The 24,405-nt window shown below is 43.0% G+C and overlaps 1 protein-coding gene across 2 annotated transcripts in view; it reads right to left on the bottom strand.

Annotated features, from left to right (window-relative positions):
- The window catches only part of LOC143923403 (very long chain fatty acid elongase 4-like), a 30,300-nt gene extending 6,230 nt beyond the window's left edge, over positions 1-24,070 (bottom strand). The window contains exons 1-6 of one of the 2 annotated variants that reach the window (XM_077447061.1): positions 23,936-24,070; positions 20,845-20,910; positions 18,918-19,105; positions 18,403-18,483; positions 17,866-17,922; positions 2,761-2,875 (exon numbers count right to left, since the gene is read on the bottom strand). In XM_077447061.1, coding sequence (XP_077303187.1) covers positions 2,761-2,875; positions 17,866-17,922; positions 18,403-18,483; positions 18,918-19,105; positions 20,845-20,902 — 499 coding nt within the window. In that variant the 5' untranslated portion in view covers positions 20,903-20,910; positions 23,936-24,070. The other variant, XM_077447060.1, reaches the window with a different exon arrangement.
- Between the last annotated feature and the right edge of the window lie 335 nt (positions 24,071-24,405).

Raw genomic sequence — 24,405 nt, 5'->3', positions numbered from 1 at the left:
CATTATGAAACACTTATCCGAGATCGAAGCCCCCGCATCGGTCCTCGGCCACCTCTTCCGTCGCCGCCATGATACCCCGGAGTGACTTCCGGGCATCGCGGCTCCGGCGCTGTGACTGGTCGGAGCCGCGATGACGTCAATCCAGCGCATGCGCACGGGAGCCGTCATTGACGGCATGTTCGGCTTCACTTGCGGCGCGCTCAGTGTGCCTGCGCCGTAGACATCGGTGCCCGGGTTTTTGGAAAATATCTCCTTAACCGTGTAGGTTATTTCTGGGACCTACAGGAAAGCCTGAATGTAGGAAAGCCTTGATCTAGGCTTATCTGTGGGTCAAAGTGGTCTGTATGGGATTTATAACCACTTTACCATGACAGATGGAAGTTGCTGTGTAAATACAAGAGCTGTAATAGATACCGCTGTCAAAAACTGATTGACGCAGTGTTTATAAACATTGTTGAGAAGAGATACAAAGTAAATTGTTTATAAACATTGTTCAGACAGGAGATAGAGAGATACACAGTAACATTGTTTATAAACATTGTTCAGACAGGAGATAGCGAGATACAAAGTAACATTGTTTCTAAATAATGACCAGACAGGAGATAGAGAGATACAAAGTAACATTGTTTATAAACATTGAACAGAGATACAATGTTACTTTATAGCTCTCTATCTCCTGTCTGGTCAATGTTTATAAACAGTGTGTTACTTTGTATCTCTCTATTGCCTGTCTGATCAATGTTTATAAACAATTTACTTTGTGTCTCCTGTCTGAACAATGTTTATAAACAAAGTAAATTGTTTATAAACATTGATCAGACAGGCACTAGAGAGCTACAAAGTAACATTGTTTATAAACATTGACCAGACAGGCAATAGAGAGATACAAAGTAACACTGTTTATAAACATTGACCAGATAGGAGATAGAGAGCTATAAAGTAACATTGTATCTCTGTCTGAACAATGTTTATAAACAATGTTACTTTGTATCTCTCTATTGCCTGTCTGATCAATGTTTATAAACAATTTACTTTGTTTATAAACATTGTTCAGACAGGAGACACAAAGTAAATTGTTTATAAACATTGATCAGACAGGCACTAGAGAGATACAAAGTAACATTGTTTATAAACATTGACCAGATAGGAGATAGAGAGCTATAAAGTAACATTGTATCTCTGTCTGAACAATGTTTATAAACAATGTTACTTTGTATCTCTCTATTGCCTGTCTGATCAATGTTTATAAACAATTTACTTTGTTTATAAACATTGTTCAGACAGGAGACACAAAGTAAATTGTTTATAAACATTGATCAGACAGGCACTAGAGAGATACAAAGTAACACTGTTTATAAACATTGACCAGATAGGAGATAAAGAGCTATAAAGTAACATTGTATCTCTGTCTGAACAATGTTTATAAACAATGTTACTTTGTATCTCTCTATTGCCTGTCTGATCAATGTTTATAAACAATTTTCTCTGTATCTCCTGTCTGAACAATGTTTATAAACAAAGTAAATTGTTTATAAACATTGATCAGACAGGCACTAGAGAGATACAAAGTAAAATTGTTTATAAACATTGACCAGATAGGAGATAGAGAGCTATTAAGTAACATTGTATCTCTGTCTGAACAATGTTTATAAACAATGTTACTTTGTATCTCTCCATCTCCTATGTGGTCAATGTTTATAAACAATGTTACTTTGTATCTCTCTATCTCCTGTCTGAACAATGTTTATAAACAATTTACTTTGTATTGCTATGTCTCTGTCTGAACAATGTTTATAAACAAAGTAAATTGTTTATGAACATTGACCAGATAGGAGATAGAGAGCTATAAATTAACATTGTATCTCTGTCTGAACAATGTTTATAAACAATTTACTTTGTATCTCTGTCTGAACAATGTTTTTAAACAATGTTACTTTATAGCTCTCTACCTCCTGTTTGGTCAAAGTTTATAAACAGTGTGTTACTTTGTATCTCTCTATTGCCTGTCTGATCAATGTTTATAAACAATTTACTTTGTATCTCCTGTCTGATCAATGTTTATAAACAAAGTAAATTGTTTATAAACATTGATCAGACAGGCACTAGAGAGATACAAAGTAACATTGTTTATAAACATTGACCAGCCAGGAGATAGAGAGCTATAAAGTAACATTGTATCTCTATCTGAACAATGTTTATAAACAATGTTACTTTGTATCTCTCCATCTCCTGTCTGGTCATTATTTAGAAACAATGTTACTTTGTATCTCTCTATCTCATGTCTGAACAATGTTTTTAAACAATTTACTTTGTATCTCTATATCTCTGTCTGAACAATGTTTATAAACAAAGTAAATTGTTTATAAACATTCATCAGACATGAGATAGAGGGATACAAAGTAATATTGTTTCTTTTGTATCTATTCCGCTTCATTCATCTGCTGATCAAAAGAATCAGAAATGAATATAATTTTTCAATGCTGACCACAGAAAAAAATAAAAAATTAATCTACTTTGTTTTTAAAACTTTTTATTTCTGTCTATGGGATTGCAGAAAATAAATAAATAAAACATTTTTTGCAAGATTACATCACAGAAAGAAAGTCTTGTTTGTTCTAAAAAAAAAAAAAAAAAAAAAAAAAAAAAAAAAAGGGAGGAAGAAGAAGAAGAAGAAGACTCATGACAAGCACATCCTTGTTCCCTCACTGATGTGGAGGAGAGAAGAGCCCGGCATGGAGGTGTCGGGCACACAATACTCACCCTGTCCTCCGGCCACGTACTTCACCCCGGCCCACCAGTTGAAGATCATGGTGGCGTGGTGATAGACGTGGAGGAAGGAGATCTGGTTGAACTTCTTCCTCATGATGAAAAAGATCTGCGGAGAGAAGAAGATACGAAATGTATAAAACATCTCCATCCTATTAAAATGTAACAAAACCATTTCAGATTTAGGAGAGAGAAGAGACAGAAGAGCCTCATTCATGGCCAATACAGAGGACTCATTCACAAAGCTCCGGCGGCAGCCATCGTTCTTCCTCTCCCAGCATGCATCAGAAGCTTCATGTTTGGCGCAGTGTGCGGGAGAAGACTGGAGGACTCTCGTACTTTTGAACTCTTTGTATAACTCTTATATGACTGGTCTTATGTAAGCCAAGCAATGAAATGGAAGATAAAATACAAACACACACTGCAGACCTCGGGCCTCAAGCTGGATACAGATAACCAGCCGATTATCAGTAAGGATGAGCCGAGGTCCATCCAAACACTTTTACATGACTGCAGGCTGCTGCCTCAGTTTGCTGCAGCCATTGAATTCCCTGCCCCACACGTGTGAAGCCACACATAAGAGAGGTGGTAGACTGGTGGTGACATCATTGACCTAATATGGTCATATTTGGATGATGTCATTGACCAAATATTTTCGATGAGAAGAAAGGAGTGCCCAGTGTGTAGGCAGGCGCAGTCTACTGTCTCTACTGTAGGTGGCGCTCTTCTGCAGAGGAGTTCCTCCATGGTTTCCTGGACCACTGGGGAAGCACCCTAATGTCCCTCTGGCAACCATCTTGGGTCAGGCAGCACCGATTTAATGGCACTGGCTCCCAGGTTTGTCATGCATTTGTGAGTTGGTGGAGTAGAGACAGGTACCTTGCCTGGTAGAAACAGAACTAGTGCCAGGGAAAGGTTCCTGATGAGGAGGGAAAGCTTGGGCCAACAGGTATGAATAGTATAGGCACCTGTTGGCCTGAAATATAGCCATAGTAGACTGGTGACATCATTGACCCAATATGGTCATATATGGATGATGTCATTGACCAAATATGAATGAGAAGAAAGGAGTGCCAAGTGTGTAGGCAGGCTCAGTCTACTTTCTCTACTGTAGGTGGCACTTTTCTACGGTGGCACTGCAGTCAGAGAGGAAGTCAAGAACAACATCGTTCCTCCATGGTTCCATGGGCCGCTGGGGAAGCACCCTAATGTCACTCTGGCAACCATCTTGGGTCAGGCAGCACCTTTTCAATGGCCCTTTCTCCCAGGTTTGGCACGCATTTGTGAGTTGGTGGAGTAGAGACAGGTACCTTGCCTGGTAGAAACAGAACTAGTGCCAGGCAAAGGTTCCTGATGAGGAGGGAAAGCTTGGGCCAACAGGTATGAATAGTATAGGCACCTGTTGGCCTGAAATATAGCCATAGTAGACTGGTGACATCATTGACCCAATATGGTCATATATGGATGAGGTCATTGACCAAATATTTTGAATGAGAAGAAAGGAGTGCCAAGTGTGTAGGCAGGCTCAGTCTACTTTCTCTACTGTAGGTGGCGCTTTTCTACAGTGGCACTGCAGTCAAAGAGGAAGTCAAGAGGACATTGTTCCTCCATGGTTTCATGGGCCACTGGGGAAGCACCCTAATGTCCCTCTGGCAACCATCTTAGTCAGCTTAGTCTACTTTCTCTACTGTAGGTGTTGCTTTTCTACAGTGGCACTGCAGTTAGAGAGGAAGTCAAGAAGAACATCGTTCCTCCATGGTTTCATGGGCCACTGGGGAAGCACCCTAATGTCCCTCTGGCAACCATCTTAGTCTACTTAGTCGGCTTAGTCTACTTTCTCTACTGTAGGTGGTGCTTTTCTACAGCGGCACTGCAGTCAGAGAGGAAGTCAAGAGGAACATTGTTTCTCCATGGTTTCATGGGCCACTGGGGAAGCACCCTAATGTCACTCTGGCAACCATCTTGGGTCAGGCAGCACCTTTTCAATGGCCCTTTCTCCCAGGTTTGGCATGCATTTGTGAGTTGGTGGAGTAGAGACAGGTACCTTGCCTGGTATAAAGAGAACTAGTGCCAGGGAAAGGTTCCTGATGAGGAGGGAAAGCTTGGGCCAACAGGCACCTATTCATGGTATGAATAGGCACCTGTTGGACTGAAATATAGCCATTAGTAGACTGGTGACATCATTGACCCAATATGGTCATATATGGATGAGGTCATTGACCAAATATTTTGAATGAGAAGAAAGGAGTGCCAAGTGTGTAGGCAGGCTCAGTCTACTTTCTCTACTGTAGGTGGCGCTTTTCTACAGTGGCACTGCAGTTAGAGAGGAAGTCAAGAAGAACATCGTTCCTCCATGGTTTCCTGGGCCACTGGGGAAGCACCCTAATGTCCCTCTGGCAACCATCTTAGTCTACTTAGTCGGCTTAGTCTACTTTCTCTACTGTAGGTGTTGCTTTTCTACAGCGGAACTGCAGTCAGAGAGGAAGTCAAGAAGAACATAGTTTCTCCATGGTTTCATGGGCCACTGGGGAAGCACCCTAATGTCACTCCGGCAACCATCTTGGGTCAGGCAGCACCTATTCAATGGCCCTGTCTCCCAGGTTTGGCATGCATTTGTGAGTTGGTGGAGTAGAGACAGGTACCTTGCCTGGTATAAACAGAACTAGTGCCAGGGAAAAGGTGCCTGATGAGGAGGGAAAGCTTGGGCCAACAGGCACCTATTCATGGTATGAATAGGCACCTGTTGGACTGAAATATAGCCATAGTAGACTGGTGACATCATTGAGCCAATATGGTCATATATGGATGAGGTCATTGACCAAATATTTTGAATAAGAAGAAAGGAGTGCCAAGTGTGTAGGCAGGCTCAGTCTACTTTCTCTACTGTAGGTGGCGCTTTTCTACAGTGGCACTGCAGTTAGAGAGGAAGTCAAGAAGAACATCGTTCCTCCATGGTTTCCTGGGCCACTGGGGAAGCACCCTAATGTCCCTCTGGCAACCATCTTAGTCTACTTAGTCGGCTTAGTCTACTTTCTCTACTGTAGGTGTTGCTTTTCTACAGCGGAACTGCAGTCAGAGAGGAAGTCAAGAAGAACATAGTTTCTCCATGGTTTCATGGGCCACTGGGGAAGCACCCTAATGTCACTCCGGCAACCATCTTGGGTCAGGCAGCACCTATTCAATGGCCCTGTCTCCCAGGTTTGGCATGCATTTGTGAGTTGGTGGAGTAGAGACAGGTACCTTGCCTGGTATAAACAGAACTAGTGCCAGGGAAAAGGTGCCTGATGAGGAGGGAAAGCTTGGGCCAACAGGCACCTATTCATGGTATGAATAGGCACCTGTTGGACTGAAATATAGCCATAGTAGACTGGTGACATCATTGAGCCAATATGGTCATATATGGATGAGGTCATTGACCAAATATTTTGAATAAGAAGAAAGGAGTGCCAAGTGTGTAGGCAGGCTCAGTCTACTTTCTCTACTGTAGGTGGCGCTTTTCTACATCGGCACTGCAGTCAGAGGGGAGGTCAAGAAGAACATCGTTCCTCCATGGTTTCCTGGACCACTGGGGAAGCACCCTAATGTCACTCTGGCAACCATCTTAGTCTACTTAGTCGGCTTAGTCTACTTTCTCTACTGTAGGTGGCGCTTTTCTACAGTGGAACTGCAGTCAGAGAGGAAGTCAAGAAGAACATCGTTCCTCCATGGTTTCCTGGGCCACTGGGGAAGCACCCTAATGTCACTCTGGCAACCATCTTAGTCTACTTTCTCTACTGTAGGTGGCGCTTTTCTACAGTGGAACTGCAGTCAGAGAGGAAGTCAAGAGGACATTGTTCCTCCATGGTTTCATGGGCCACTGGGGAAGCACCCTAATGTCCCTCTGGCAACCATCTTGGGTCAGCTCCTATTTAATGGCCCTGTCTCCCAGGTTTGGCACACATTTGCGAGTTGGTGGAATAGCGACTGGTACCCCGCCTGGTAGGAACAGAACTAGTGGCAGAGAAAGGTTCCTGATGAGGCAGTAAACACAGCAAACGAGTAAATTGGAAATGATTGAATTGATGTGGATTGACTATGGGCTCTGGAAAACCCATGCATAATGTACAGTGGGTATAGAAAAAAAAAAAATCATTCCTCGTTAAAATAATCACATTTTGTTGTTTTGAAGCCTGAAATGAAGACAGGTACAGTTTTTGTTTTATCCAGCTGTAAAACATCCAATGGAAAGCTATAACACCAACATGTAAGAAAAAAATCTAATAAAAGACAGAATCACTGAGTTGGAAAAAAGGATCTCCCCCCTTATATCAGTATTTTGTTGGACCACATTTTTTTTTTTTATAATTCCAGCCTTTAGTCTGTTGGGATTTGTTTCTACTAAAGCCCCGTACACACGATCAGAAATTCAGCCAGCAAAAGTCCGATGAGAGCTTTCGGTCAGAAATTCCAACCGTGTGTACGCTCCATCGGACTTTTGCTGGCAGAATTCAAGCCAGCAAAAGATTGAGAGCAGGTTCTCTATTTTTTGGTTGGAAAAAAGTTCCGATCGGAAATTCCGGTCGTCTGCAAAAATTTCCGACACGCAAAATTCCTACACATGCTCGGAAACATTGAACTTAATTTTCTCGGCTCGTCGTAGTGTTGTAAGTCCCCGCGTTCTTGACGGTGTAAAGTTCAGAGAACTTTTGTGTGTGTGCAAGACAAGCTTGAGCGGAATTCCATAGGAAAAACTATCCAAGTTTTTTCAGACAGAAAATCCGCTCGTGCGTACGGGGCATTACTTTGAACATCTAGACTTTGCAATATTTGCCCGCTCTTCATTGCAGAACTGCTCAAGTTCAGTTAGAGTTGATGGTGACCTTTTGTGAACTGCAGTCTTCAAGTCATTTCACAGATATTCAATGGGGTTTAAGTCTGCGCTCGGACTAGGCCATGCAAGCACATTCACCCTTTTCTCACACACAGCCAGGAACGTTGGCTGGGGAGGCACGGCCGGAGCAGATTGGGAGAATGCCAATCGGAGATGGATGTAGAGCCAGTGAGGACTGTGGCGTCATGGGCAGTGGGAAGCAGGCAGCTGCAACCGAGGAGGGGCGGCCAGGGTCTGAAGAGGACTGATTGAGAGCGGTAGCCCACCAAAGAGGGCAGCTAGCATCAGATCTTTCAATTGCTACACAATAGGGGCCTGCGGTCCCTGCCTGTAATAAGGTACTTTTGCCAAGGCCTGGAAGAAACCAGCGTCAGGCCTAACCATGTGCTAGCTGTGCCTGAAGAATTGTGCTGGAGGGAGAAGGAGAGCAAGTGTTGTGGAGGAGGAGAGTATCTAAATTGTCCCAAATCACGCACCAATCTTTTCTGGGCATCCATTGAATTCCTTATGCCCATCCAATCCAAGTTAATCCTTCAATAAAATACAATAAATACCAAATATAATTTTTTTTTTAATATATATATATATATATATATATATTTTTTTTTATAATATATATATATATATATATATATATATATATATATATATATATATTTTTTTTTATAATATATATATATATATATATATATATATATATATTTTTTTTATAATATATATTTTTATAATATATATATATTTTTATAATATATATATATTTTTATAATATATATATATATATATATATATATATTTATTATAAATATATATATATATATATATATATATATATATATATATATATTATAAAAATATATATATTTTTTTATTATATATATATATATATATATATATTTATAATAAATATATATATATATATATATATATATATATATATATATATTTATTTATTATAAAAATATATATATATTTTTTTATTATATATATATATATATATATATATATATATATATATATTTTTTTTTTTTTTTTATTATATATATATATATATATATATATATATATATATATATATATATATATATATATAAAATTATTTTTATTTAATTTTCTTTTTTACAGGCTGGGTTCACACTGCTGCGATGCGGGAACGCTGCGAATCCACTGCGGGTTTCCCGCATCACACGTCTCCCCGGCGGCAGTTCACACTTCCCTATGCGAACTGCTGGGGAGTGTCAGTGAAAAGTTAATGACACCTCCAAATCAGTTCGCATATCGCAGTGCGATCTGCAAACTCGGACAGGAATCGGATCGCATGGTGTGAACACCCATGCGATCCGATTCTGCTGCGGACCAAAAAAAAAAAAAAAAGGGTCCTGTACGAATTTGGGCCGGATGCGATGTGAATTCAGCCGTACTATCTGTATGGCTGAAATCGCATCGCACAGAGTGCGAATCACATACGATCACGGACATCGCAGCAGTGTGAACCTAGCCTTATACACGGTCATCAATCAGTATCCCTGATCACCGCCGCACCAGACATATGATGAAAAAAAAAAATTATTTAAATTTCTTCCTTTTCACATAAATTGTGACAAAATAAATACAACTTAAAAAAAAAAACACAACTCACCATGCCTCTGCTAAATATCTGTCTACTTTCCAAAAAGGGTGTCGTTTGGAGGATATTTGTACTGTCCTGAAATTTTAGGGCCTCAAGAAATAGTTTGTAGACACTATAAATCTCACGCAAACCAATATTTTTTTTTTTTGGGGGGGGGGGGGTGGGGTGCCCCTCTCACTCGCACATAAAGCCCCCCCTTTACACAGGCTGGCCTTGGTACTCACACTGCTCCCCATGACTGCTCCCCATGATGTCTTTTTTTTTTTTTTAAATGTTCACACAAATAGAGAAATTTTTATTTTACTTTTTGGTGGTACTCGACCACCACTGCTTTTCTTTATTTTTTTGATTTTTTTACCATATAAATGAAAAAAGAACAAAAAAAATTTAATAAATGATTTTCTGTTATGAAATATATCCAATAAAATGAAATTTTGAAAAAAAAAAAAAAAATTAGGAAAAAATGGTATTGTGCTACATGACTTCACAAAAAAAAAAAAAAAATCCCAATAAAACCCCCATACACACTATCAGATTTTCTGCAAATTTTTTTATTTTTCCCCTTCAGATTTACCAAAACCATATAATACGAAGTCAAACCTTAGGAGTTTCACTTTGTATGCAATCAGGCAGACCCTCGCACTACATGGATTTGGTAAATCTGAAGGAAAAAATAAATAAATAAATTTAAAAAAAAGGGATGATCCACTCATTCCTGGAGCTCCTGGAGGTCTTGGAATGCATAAGTGGACAGTATCACTCTCTCACAATTTAATTGTTTTTAGATACTATGTAGAATATGCAGTGCTTGCTTTATTATTCAGTTCTTTTTTCTTTTGTGTTATGTATATTTTTTGACTATGTGAATAAATTTATATGTTTTACAAATTTTTCTTCTTTATATTGTTGCCTTTATAATCTCACTTTTTAAAAAAAAAAAAAAATCAGCAGGAAATCTGATAGTGTGTATGGGGTTTTATTGGGATTTTTTTTTTTGTGAAGTCATGTAGCACAATACATTTTTTCCTAATTTTTTTTTTTCAAAATTTCACTTTTATATTAAAACAGAAAATCATTTTTTTTTTCAAAATTTTTGTTCTTTTTTTATTTATATGGTAAAAATAAATAAAAATAAAACCAGTGGTGACTGAGTACCACCAAAAAAAAAAATAAAAAATCTCTCTATTTGTGTGAACTTTAAAAAATTTTTGAAAAAAAATGACATCATGGGGAGCAGTGTGAGTACCGAGGCCAGCCTGTGTAAAAGGGGGGGGGGGGCTTTATGTGCGAGTGAGAGGGGCACCCCACCCCCCCAAAAAAAAAATAAAAATATTGGAGCTTCAGCCACCACTGATCAGAAACCTTGTGCCCCAGGGGGTCAGGTAGGGTCCTACTCCTTCAAGGGGAGGACAAAAGGCACACTCTTACGTGCACTCTTTTGTGTCTTTAATGTGAACTTTTTTGTTCCTTTCCAGGTTTTCTGCTTTTGAGCACCACCTAGAATTAAAAAAACAACAAAAAAAAAATAAAAAAATAAAGGGGGGGGGAGGGGGGGAGAAGAAAAACCAGTCTTCTTTCCGGCAGCTTATCTTTCATCCAAGGTGACGGCTCGGCGGTCAGTGTCAGAGGCCCCAGTGTGTACTCCCAACATATACAATACAGTTTTAAGAGAAAAAAAAAAATGGTCTTTCAACGTGGAAGGGGCCTTTTCTGGTCTAGGCTTTTTCTTATTTTTAAATAAACGTATTCGCAATTCTTTCACAGTTCGTTAAAGTGGTAGTAAACCCCGTTATGCCACTTATATATACCCACAGGTAAGTCTATAATAAGGCTTGCCTGTAGGTACTGCGAATATCTCCTAAACTTGCACCGCTTAGAAGATATTCAGAGTTCATGCAGCCGATGACGTCACCGGCACATGCACTCCGAGGGTCCGGCCTACAGTACCGGACTTTCTTAGTCAGTGCTGTAACCAATGGCTCACGCACATGGGAGTGAAATCATTGCACCCCCCCCCCCTCCCCCAAGCCACTCGTGTAGCTGGAGGCCATGAATCTGGAAGGAAGACCGGGGGAAGATGGAGGCCCTTTCAGCTGTGTTTTAAGTCAAGTCTCTCATAATGTAATAGTATACGATGCATACTAGCACATTATGTCATTGCCTTGAAGGGGATTTTTGTTTTTTTCCCTTCAGCTGTGGTTTACTACCACTTTTTTTCTTTTTTTTTATATATTTTTATTCATTTTATGAGAAAAGATAACAGTACAATGATTGAGTGAAGGTTTCAGAATGAAGCCTAACACCTTCATTGTACCAAATAAAAGCAGGCATATAAAAACTATTTTCATACACCAGGTCAAAGTATGGCACAGCAGAATAATTGCTAGCCTAAGATACATGCAAACACGCTGTCTACCAATGGGACCTGATGAGTGGAAGTGTTATATCCATCATAGGGCGGAACTGGGCATGACTGTGAGCGGAGCCATGCCGAGTACACTCGGCTACTCCTGGCTCCGCTTAGGACTGTGAGAGGACCTGAGAGCCACCGAGAAGACCTGAGAGCCACGAGAAGACCTGAGAGCCACGAGAAGACCTGAGAACCACCGAGAAGACCTGAGAGCCACCGAGAAGACCTGAGAGCCACCGAGAAGACCTGAGAGCCACCGAGAAGACCAGAGAGCCACCGAGAAGACCAGAGAGCCACCGAGAAGACCAGAGAGCCACCGAGAAGACCAGAGAGCCACCGAGAAGACCAGAGAGCCACCGAGAAGACCAGAGAGCCACTGAGAGGACCGGAGAGCCACCGAGAGGACCGGAGAGCCACCGAGAGGACCGTAGAGCCCCTGAGAGGACCTGAGAGCCACGAGAAGACCTGAGAGCCACCGAGAAGACCTGAGAGCCACCGAGAAGACCTGAGAGCCACCGAGAAGACCTGAGAGCCACCGAGAAGACCTGAGAGCCACCGAGAGGACCAGAGAGCCACCGAGAGGACCAGAGAGCCACCGAGAGGACCAGAGAGCCACCGAGAAGACCTGAGAGCCACCGAGAAGACCAGAGAGCCACCGAGAAGACCTGAGAGCCACCGAGAAGACCAGAGAGCCACCGAGAAGACCAGAGAGCCACCGAGAAGACCAGAGAGCCACCGAGAGGGCCGGAGAGCCACCGAGAGGACCGGAGAGCCACCGAGAGGACCTGAGAGCCACGAGAAGACCTGAGAGCCACCGAGAAGACCTGAGAGCCACCGAGAAGACCTGAGAGCCACCGAGAAGACCTGAGAGCCACCGAGAAGACCAGAGAGCCACCGAGAAGACCTGAGAGCCACCGAGAAGACCTGAGAGCCACCGAGAAGACCTGAGAGCCACCGAGAGGACCAGAGAGCCACCGAGAAGACCTGAGAGCCACCGAGAAGACCTGAGAGCCACCGAGAAGACCTGAGAGCCACCGAGAAGACCTGAGAACCACCGAGAAGACCTGAGAACCACCGAGAGGACCTGAGAACCACCGAGAGGACCAGAGAGCCACCGAGAAGACCTGAGAGCCACCGAGAAGACCTGAGAGCCACCGAGAAGACCTGAGAACCACCAAGAAGACCTGAGAGCCACCGAGAGGACCGGAGAGCCACCGAGAGGACCAGAGAGCCACTGAGAGGACCAGAGAGCCACCGAGATACACAGGACTCTTTATCTCGGCAGCGCCATTTTTAAACTTCAAGACTGCAATGAAAAGGCTGCAATGACACTGACAAGGCTGCAGATGGACACTGATAAGGCTGCATTGATGGGCATTTAAATGTATGTTCTTTCCTTAAACTTCCCTCCTAAACTTGGGGTGCGTGTTATATGCCGGCGCGTGTTATATTCCGATAAATACGGTAATGTAGAGAAGGTAGGGCCTGAAAGTGACTCAAGCCCAGGGGCCCCCACCACCCTAAGTCCTGCCCTGCCTGTGCCTACATATGTTTTCTAGTAGGTGTCCCTCATTCCCATCTCAAAATGTTGGGAAGTATACTCAAGTGGCTCCTCCGGAGAGGAAGTGCTACATACATTCCCCCCTTTTTGCTTAAAGCAGCACTACAAGTATTAGTAGGTCACAGCTTTAGATAGTAGATATACTTTCCTAGAGGAATTCTCCTGTAAAAATCCTTACCAGATTCTATTAGACAACCCATCCCTTCCATAAACTCCAAGAGAGGCAAGTTATTAAATAAACTTCCATAAGTGGATGCCATCTGTTCCTCCAAAGGAAAAACTCAACAGCCTGTGACACCCTCTTGTAGAGAACCCGGAACCCCTCATAATAAGAGACAGGTCGTCATGTAATGGTTGTGGAAATTTTCTTGAGGCCTCAAAGGGATTATAAACCCTTACATACAGTATAAACCAGTGAAGTGACTGGCCTCAGGTGATACACAGAGATTAAACAAATCCTCCTACATAAGTTGCACCTGTTCATCTGCAGTCCTTTCTTCTCTACAGCCATTCAAAGTGCAGAATTTATAAAGCTTGTCTGTGAGTTCAGAAAAAAAGGGGGTCGGAGAGCTGAAGTTACACTCTGCAGAGCTCAGTGAGGAGAGCTCTGAGAGCTGATTGGAGGGACCCCCCCCCCACCCTCTCGCAGAACACAGGAACAGAGCTGCGGCTGTCAATCACAGGCACTGTACTGGAGCCATTTTTCTCACGGTGTCAGGAAAACTTGTCAGAAGTGACTCATATTGATAGCAGAGGAACAAAGCAGCAGACAGAAATTACACTTAGTGCTCTTAATCGAGACACGTACCCACTACAGAGGGATATGCTTTGTTCATATTTAATGTCTGAGGTTTACAACCACTTTAACCAGTTGCCGACCGCCGCACGCCGATGTACGTCGGTACAATGGCACGGGCAGGCATAAGGACATACATGTACGTCCCTTGCCTCCCGCGGGTCGGGGGCCCGATCGGGCCCCCGCCCGGTGCCTGCGGCGGTCGGTATTCGTGCGGGAGCGATCCCGGACGAGGGGACGGCCATTCATTCATGGCCACCCCCTCGCGATCGCTCCCGACGAATTGAAATCCCCGGTGACATCACTTCCTCTCCTGTAATGTAAACACAGGAGAGGAAGTGATGTATTCTCTCCTCCGTGTCGGTATTTTCCGTTCCGACACGGAGGAGAGCGGATCAGTAAGTTGCACCAACACTCACACACACAGTAGAACATGCCAGGCACACTCACACCCCCCCTTTACCCCCCGATCACCCCCCCAATTACCCCTGCCCCCCAGTCACAATGACACCAATGTCATTTTTTTTTTTTTTTTTTTTTTTTTTTGCATTGGTGTCATTTGTGACTGTAATAACTGTTAGGGCAGTTAGAGTTAGCCCCCTTTAGTTCTAATGTACCCCCCTAACCCCCCCAATAAAGGTTTAACCCCGTGATCACCCCCCGTCGCCAGTGTCACTAAGGCTGGGTTCACATTGCAGCGGTTTATGAGAACGAATGTGATTCGCACCGCACTGCAGTGCAAATCACATCCGATCTCTGTGCGATTCGAGTTCAGCCATTCGCCGCACCCGCCACACCCGCCGCACCCGCCGCAAATTCGCACGGGACCCTTTTTTTGGCCCGCAGCAGAATCGGATCGCATGGGTGTTCACACCATGCGATCCGAGTTTGCAGATCGCACTGCGATATGCGAACTGATCTGGGGGTGTCAGTAACATTTCACTGACACTCCCAGCAGTTCGCATAGGGCAGTGTGAACTGCCGCCGGGAGGCATGCGATGCGGGAACCCGCCGCGGATTCGCGGCGTTTCCGCATCGCTCCAGTGTGAACCCAGCCTAATAAGCGATCATTTTTCTGATCGCCGTATTAGTGTCACAGGTGACGCTAGTTAGGCAGGTAGGTATTTAGGTTCGCCGCAGCTTTTTATAGCGCCAGGGACCCCCATATACTACCGCATAAAGCCCCCTGATTGCCCCCTAGTTAACCCTTTCACCAGTGATCACCATATAACTGTTACAGGTGACGCTGGTTGGTTAGTTATTTTTTTATAGTTTCAGGGCACCCGCCATTTATTACCTAATAAAGGTTTAACCCCCTGATCACCCGGCGGGTGTCATTTGTGACTAATAACTGTTAGGGCAGTTAGGGTTAGCCCCCTTTAGTTCTAAGGTACCCCCCTAACCCCCCCAATAAAGGTTTAACCCCGTGATCACCCCCCGTCGCCAGTGTCACTAAGGCTGGGTTCACATTGCAGCGGTTTATGAGAACGGATGTGATTCGCACCGCACTGCAGTGCAAATCACATCCGATCTCTGTGCGATTCGAGTTCAGCCATTCGCCGCACCCGCCGCACCCGCCGCAAATTCGCACGGGACCCTTTTTTTGGCCCGCAGCAGAATCGGATCGCATGGGTGTTCACACCATGCGATCCGAGTTTGCAGATCGCACTGCGATATGCGAACTGATCTGGGGGTGTCAGTAACATTTCACTGACACTCCCAGCAGTTCGCATAGGGCAGTGTGAACTGCCGCCGGGAGGCATGCGATGCGGGAACCCGCCGCGCATTCGTGGCGTTCCCGCATCGCTCCAGTGTGAACCCAGCCTAATAAGCGATCGTTTTTCTGATCGCTGTATTAGTGTCACAGGTGACGCTAGTTAGGCAGGTAGGTATTTAGGTTCGCTGCAGCTTTTTATAGCGCCAGGGACCCCCATATACTACCGCATAAAGCCCCCTAATTGCCCCCTAGTTAACCCTTTCACCAGTGATCACCATATAACTGTTACAGGTGACGCTGGTTGGTTAGTTATTTTTTTATAGTTTCAGGGCACCCGCCATTTATTACCTAGTCTCACTAGTGTACCCCTAAATTTAGGGGTGTCTACTTTCCAAAATGGGGTCATTTGGGGGGGGTTTGTGCCATCTTGGCATTTTATGGCCTTCAAAACTGTAACGCCCTTAGAAAGCCTGAAGGCGGTGCTTGGTTTTCGGGGCCCCGTACGCGGCTAGGCTCCCAAAAAGTCCCACATATGTGGTATCCCCATACTCAGGAGAAGCAGCAGAATTTATTTTGGGGTGTCATTTCACATATGCCCATGGCATGCGTGAGCAATATATCATTTAGTGACAACTTTGTGAAAAAAAAAAAAAAAAAAAAAAAGTTTGTAATTTTCCCGCAACTTGTGGCAAAATATAAAATATTCCATGGACTCAACATGCCTCTCAGCAAATAGCTTGGGGTGTCTACTTTCTAAAATGGGGTCATTTGTGGGGGTTTTGTGCCATCTTGGCATTTTATGGCCTTCAAAACTGTAATAGGTAGTGAGGAGTGAAATCAAAAAATTACGCCCTTAGAAAGCCTGAAGGCGGTGCTTGGTTTTCGGGGCCCCGTACGCGGCTAGGCTCCCAAAAAGTCCCACATATGTGGTATCCCCGTACTCAGGAGAAGCAGCAGAATTTATTTTGGGGTGTCATTTCACATATGCCCATAGCATGTGTGAGCAATATATCATTTAGTGACAACTTTGTTAAAAAAAAAAAAAAAAAAAAAAAGTTTGTAATTTTCCCGCAACTTGTGGCAAAATATAAAATATTCCATGAACTCAACATGCCTCTCAGCAAATAGCTTGGGGTGTCTACTTTCTAAAATGGGGTCATTTGTGGGGGTTTTGTGCCATCTTGGCATTTTATGGCCTTCAAAACTGTAATAGGTAGTGAGAAGTGAACTCAAAAATTTACGCCCTTAGAAAGCCTGAAGGCGGTGCTTGGTTTTCGGGGCCCCGTACGCGGCTAGGCTCCCAAAAAGTCCCACATATGTGGTATCCCCATACTCAGGAGAAGCAGCAGAATTTATTTTGGGGTGTCATTTCACATACGCCCATAGCATGTGTGAGCAATATATCATTTAGTGACAACTTTGTGTAAAAAAAAAAAAAAATTTTTTTTTTTGTCATTATTCAATCGCTTGAGGCAAAAAAATAAAATATTCAATGGGCTCAACATGCCTCTTATCAATTTCCTTAGGGGGTCTACTTTCCAAAATGGGGTCATTTGGGGGGGTTTTGTACTGCCCTGCCATTTTAGCACCTCAAGAAATGAGATAGGCAGTCGTAAACTAAAAGCTGCGTAAATTCCAGAAAACGTACCTTAGTTTGTAGATGTGACAACTTTTGCGCAAACCAATAAATATACAATTATTGACTTTTTTTTTACCAAAGACATGTGGCTGAATACATTTTGGCCTAAATGTATGACTAAAATTGAGTTTATTGGATTTTTCTAATAACAAAAAGTAGAAAATATCATTTTTTTTCAAAATTTGCGGTCTTTTTACGTTTATATCGCAAAAAATAAAAATCGCAGAGGCAATCAAATACCATCAAAAGAAAGCTCTATTTGTGGGAAGAAAAGGACGCAAATTTTGTTTGGGTACAACATTGCATGACCGCGCAATTACCAGTTAAAGCAGCGCAGTGCCAAAGTGTAAAAAGACCTCTGGTCATTTACCAGCAAAATGGTCCGGTCTGAAAGTGGTTAAATATTAATCTACAATAATATTTCATTCATAGCTGGACGTAAAACATTAAAAAGTATACAGTCCCCTTGTTATACTCACTGTGTCTAAAAGCTCTATGACCTTAGAGAAGAAGAACCACCAGCATACTCTGGCCATCTATAGGTGAAAGAAGGAGAAGACATCAGAAGGGACAGGAGGTCATCCTAGGCTTTTCTTTTTTAGGCAATCCCTTGGTCATCGCCAGAACACCAGCACTATTTTTTTATACATAATGCTTAAATGTGAAAAATGTTATGGAGGAACCAGTCAACTGGATTTCACCTTGACCTCAATCGGTATTGGGATGAAAGGATCTGATCGGTTGATATGAGCAGTTCCAAGAGTTATTTGATATACCTTCTCTGATAACACATTTCTGACTAGAGATAAATCAGACATAATGGGGGGGGGGGGGGGGGGTCTCTTTGATTTGGGATGAATGTACTCTTGGTTTGGGAATGCTTGTACTCTTGGTTTGGGATGCATGTACTCTTGGTTTTGGATGCATGTATTTTTGGTTTATGCAAGTATGCTAGACATCATCTCACCATATGCCATTGCACACTGCACACCATGGCCAGTATACCCAGAACTCACCCGCAGGCCCAGCTCACTATTACTGTAGTCCACCGGTTGACAGAAGTAGCTGTACCCGGCCAACACCGAAGTCACCAGAAACTGGAGGACAAGACAAAGAGAACACATCACTAAGGATATACAAGATGCACATACTCAGGGGAAGATAATTTTGCGAACACACAGTTGACTTCAATCTGGTAACCCCACCAATAAATACCAACGCCAACCTACTTTTAAAAGGAAAACTCGTCACATAGAGTTATTTAGGCAAAGAACAAGGTGCTCGATGAACCAACCAGAATTTATCTTTCACTATACTGACTTCTGTAAACTGGTATCTGATTGGCTGATTTTCTGCACCCTGAACCGTGTGCTTCATTAAATTAGATAAATAGTCACTTGTATAAGGCGCCGACCAAAAATACCAAACAATACAGGACACCAAATTAACTTTGTCCATCACGATTATCTGCCTGCATACTGATGAGGTTTAGAAAAAAAAACAGATGTCTGGTGTGTATGGGTGACCTTACCTCATAGAACATATAGACAGACAGGCCCACTAGGCAAAGGTTATAGACTAGCAGAACCAAGCGCAGGGTGAAGGGATCACGCCCTTCCATCAGTCGGGGTCCCAGGGCCACAAGCAGGAGGTAGACGGCAAATATGAGGATGATGGGGACAGGTGAGTAAACCAGGAGCCAGGGGTCCGTCCGACTGTCTGAAAAACGCAAAGAGAGGGTTGCATCACTCAACTGAGGTCTATGTGCCATCACCACCACCAACAACCAATCAGCGGCAGAGTTTAAGGTATCTTAGCCTTCTATTGGTTGAACTGGATAGACTTGTTTCTTTTTTCAACCAACCAAATTAACTATGTGAGTTGTAACTCTCAAGTCCAGAACACCGCTTACAGGTTCCATGTGCTGTTCACCTCAACCTTCATGATCTGTAACCTCCTCACTTCCATAAACCTGAAAATACGTAAAAACTAGAGGCTTAACATGAACCTTCAGGGCCCTGGTGCAAGAAACTGTGAAGGGCCCCCCTGACCCCCCACGAGGCCCTTCCCACTGATTCAGATTCCCTTTACTCCAGGCCCAGAGCCACTTATTATGGTCCAGCAGCAGGACCCTTACATGCTCTGTACTGCTCACCCTTCCTGCCATCTTGGGCCCCTCCCACTGTGGTGGAATGTCAGGGCCCGGTCACAAGTGTGACTTTTGTGACCCTGGTAGTTCCGAAACTGCATGAAACAGCATACTGAAAATCCATTCAGTTCAAAATAACTTTATTCGTCCAGCAGCAACTGAGTACTGTACACACCACCATGAACTACTTAGGTGTGGTTCACCCCCGGCTAGTGCTTAAACATTGAGCCACGATATTGTTTTATTAACACCACTCAGACATATCAGAGGGGAAGTCATGGGGGGAGTGTGCTCAGTTACTGCTGGATAGATAAATGTGTTTTGAACTGAATCTGCTGCCTGCGGGTTCACATTTTTTTTTTTGTAAAGGTATCCCAGTTATTGGTACAATGTTGTAGAGTGGGAGAGGCTATGGTCCCCATGGTCACCCACAGTAAAAGGGGGTAGGGGGGGCAGATACAGCTGTACCCAGTGTCGACCCATAGTGGGAGTGGAGCAGCTATCTTCGGTGTCACCCTGCCTCAACGAAAGACAATTGTCCCTGGTGTAATCCCCTGGGGGGGGGGGACCTTCGGTTGGGGCAGATGTCCATGGTATCATCTTTTCCTTATCATGGCCACAGATCATACTTTCTGACTTGCTGTATTCACCCCCTCTAAGCCCCTGTACACACGGTCGGACATTCTGCCAACCAAATCCGTCGGATTTTGTCCGTCGGATTTTGCCTGTCAGATCTTGTCCGCATACACACGGTCAGACTAAGTTGTCGAAAAAATCCGATCATTCAGAACTTGATGACGCAATTTCGTTAAGATGGGACTAGTAGCCAATAGCTTTGATGTAGGAATTTGATCTGAGCATGCGTGGCACCGGGTCCGATCAAAATTCTCTACACATGATCGGAGTATGTCCGATCGAACCAGTTGGTCGGAAAATATTTCCAACAAGTTGGAAAATTGGGTCCGACGGATATTCCGACGGAATCAGTCCGATGCAGACCACACACAGTCGGATTATCCGACAACACGGTCCGATAGGACACATTCCGATGGATTCTCCGACCGTGTGTACAAGGGCTTACAGCTTATAGAAAAATAATGCTTCTCTATCAGTCAGTAGGGTCTGGCCCTGATGTCATCCTGCAGTTGGGGGGGGGGGGCAGCGGTCCCCAATTTCACCCCACAGTTGGGGGTGGCATTTGTCCCTAGTGTCCCCCCCACAGTAGGAGAGGCAGCTGGCCTCAATGTCACCTTACAGTAGTAGAGGCAGTTTTCCTTTGTGTCAACCCACAGGGGAATATGTATCTTACCTCCATTCTCCAGAGCCCACACATAGAAGTCCTTCACGGCCTCCCAGGTAGATGCCATACCAAGACCTGCAAATGGCAAACAATACAAGACTGAGTCTTCATGGAGAACCGGAGCATCATTTTTGTTTAATTTTTTGGTGGACTAAGAGGTTTTGTTGACTTCATCATTTCCTCTACTGGTGACAAAGTGACAGAAAGTAAGGAGAAATCTCTTCAAAAGAACCATGAAGAGCAGAAAAAGCCAGATGAAAGACCTGACGCTTCTACACACCATTCACATCTAAAATAAAAGTTTTGGCTGGAGTCAACAATTTTCTTCACTTTCCATTGGCTCATTCTGCAAGGCCTGTACCGCTTTTTTTTTTTTAACTAATTAGCTATTATATCTGTTATAATTTCTGCAGAAAAAAAGCAAAAGAACATGTCCAACCTGCAGAGATCTACCAGAAACAGCGTAACCAATTGGCTAAAAATCAATTTATCACTACCCGGGTGAGTGTACAAAATCCTGATACATGGGGTCAGTAGTCCAATAGCGTATGTTATGTGACTTATAGTGTATATACATAATCTCAAAGTCAATTTACAAAGATTATCAGATGGGACTTTGCTCTTAACTATCTCCATGTTCAAGCGGGTGAGAAGAGTGCTGATGATAGGGGTCAATGGAGGAGAGTGAGAAAAAGGAGCCATAGGAGTCTGATATAAAAACAACATCTAAAGCCTCATACACACGATCGGACTTTGTACAAAGTTTCCTGTGGATTATTGTACAAAGGGCGTCGGCCGAGAACTTGTATTGCATACACACAGCAGGACTTTTTCAGCCAACTTTCACCAAATCACGTGGTTTTTCTGCTCTTTACCGCCACCTTTGGTCAGCTTCTGTATTGTTGTCTGATCTTTTGCATTGGTTCTGAGCATGCCCGTTTGTACTTTGTACAAAAGTCCTATGGTTTTCTGTACACACGATCAGACTTTGCTCCATCGGACTTTTGTTGCCAGAAAGTTTGTCCGTTCGCACAGCCAACAAAAGTCCGATGAAAAACAAAAAAGTTTGTCCGATGGAACGTACACACGGTCGGATGTTGCTCCAAAACAGCTAATTTGCATGTTTGTTGTCAAAAAGTCTGATCGTGTGTATGGGCCTTAAGTACATCTAAAGACACAATTGCTAATATATTTGGGGAGGGGGGGGTTTAGAATCCTTGTGAGCTCTTTTTTGTTTTTGGCGTCCCATCTAGGGAAATGTTCCCTTCACTTCTCAAAAGCACAACAGTAAGAGCCGATTCACACAGCGGGCGATGCGAGGCAACACGACTCGCCTCGCCTCCCTCTCGCAAGTCGCCCCCGTTCTGTACAATGGAACCGTTCTGAGAGGAGCGACTCGAGTCGCTCCGACTCAGAAAAAAGGTTCCTGTACTACTTTTGGGCGACCTCGGGGCGACTTGCATTGACTTCTATACAGAAGTCATTTGCAAGTCGCCGCTGAGGCCGCGGCAGGTCGCGGTGAGGCAAGTCGGAGTCGCCTCGCCTCGCCTGCAGTGTGAACCGGCCCTAAGTGAAACAATGAGGGAGCTTTAGACCCCTTTGACACTGGCAGCGCCTGGCCGTTAGCGCTAAAGTGCCGCTCATTTCTGCGACGCTCTGGCACTGTTTTAGCGGTGCTTTTGTGGCGCTTTTCGACCGCTAGCAGGGTGCTTGTTTATTTTTTTTTGGGGGAAAAAAAAGTAAAAAGTCTAATTTTGCTGTGTTTTTAAAGCCCTTTTCAGGCACTTTGGAAGCACTGCCCATTCATTGCAATGGGCAGGGCATTTTGCAGCGGTTTTGACGTAACATCCACCAGCTCTGTGATGTCATCATGGAGGAGTGGAAGAGGACTCCAGTGACAACCTGTAAAGCTCTGGGGACCTCCATGCCCAAGAGGGTTAAGGCAGTCCTGGAAAATAATGGTGACCACACAAAATATTGACACATTGGGCCCAATTTGGACATTTTCACTTAGGGGTGTACTCACTTTTGTTGCCAGCGGTTTAGACATTAATGGCTGTGTGTTGAGTTATTTTGAGGGGACAGCAAATTTACACTGTTATACAAGCTGTACACTCACTACTTTACATTGTAGACAAGTGTCATTTCTTCAGTGTTGTCACATGAAAAGTGAGAAGAAAATATTTACAAAAAATTTGCTTCCATTATATAAAATATTAGATACATTATAAATATTTACGTCATTATATAAAATATCTAATATTTTATATAATGGACGCAAATATTTACAATGTATCTAATATTTATATAATGATGCAAATATTTACAATGTATTAGATACATTGTAAATATTTGCATCATTATATAAAATATTAGATACATTGTAGTGACGCAAATATTTACAATGTATCTAATATTTTATATAATGACACAAATATTTACATTGCATCTAATATTTTTTATAATGAAGCAAATATTTACATTTTATCTTTTATATAATGGACGCAAATATTTACAATGTATCTAATATTGTGTATAATGATGCAAATATTTACAATGTATCTAATACATTCTAAATATTTGCGTCATTATATAAAATATTAGATATTTTATATAATGACACAAATATTTATAATGTATCTAATATTTTATATAATTATGCAATTTTATATAATATAATAATGATGCAATTTTTATATAATGATGCAAATATTTGCAATGTATCTAATATCGTGTATAGTGACGCAAATATATACATTGTTTCTAATGACAAAACTTTCTTAGATTGGATACTGTAACGAAAAGATTAGAAATTCATTTGTTTAAGAAAAAATTTCAAATCAAACAAATGTTCTAAACATTTCTAGCAAATTTCTAGTAAGGTATACCCAGCATTGAAGTCTGCGAATCTCAGACTTGTGTGGACGATCTGTAGGACGATCGGTTGGGATGTTCTGGTTCCATATCACATCCAGAGTACACGGTGACCGGTCAGTGACCGGCGATGGGACTCATCCTGCTTGTCACCTGGTAACTAATTCCTTCAGGTCACTAACTGTCACTGTTACATCATTCAAGGTGAAACCTCCTCACCCCTCACCTGTTCAGGGGGTGAACCCAGATCTCCAGCGCTGTCCTGGGATGTCACTCTGTCCCTCTCAGGGTCCCTCTGTGACACAATGTGTCTTACAATGGAGGGATCATTACACAACAGAGGAGGGTGGAGGCTGCCAGACTCTCCTCTCCTCCCCTCCCCTCCACCATTAACCCTTCAGCAGCACTGAGCCTCACCGTCCCTGATCTTCAGGATAGCAGAGATCTAAACAGGACAGCAGAGATCTAAAACACTCTAAAAACAATATATATATATAAAAAGATTGCTGCACAAATATTACTTTACAGACCTTTATTAAAGACTGGATTATAATAATTTGTGATGTGAAAGAATGTTTTATCACTTTAAAAAGTAGAGTGTGAGCTCCTCTGGTACAGAGACTGAAGTGACTGTGAGGGAGGGGACATTAGAGTGTAAGCTCCTCTGGTACAGAGACTGAAGTGACTGTGGGGGAG

The sequence above is a fragment of the Lithobates pipiens genome, unplaced genomic scaffold (assembly GCF_037356315.1).
Source record: "Lithobates pipiens isolate NorthernLeopardFrog02 unplaced genomic scaffold, aLitPip1_a1.2 Scaffold_22, whole genome shotgun sequence".
Classification (NCBI taxonomy): Eukaryota; Metazoa; Chordata; class Amphibia; order Anura; family Ranidae; genus Lithobates; species Lithobates pipiens.
This window is presented reverse-complemented; position numbering and strand designations above follow the sequence as displayed.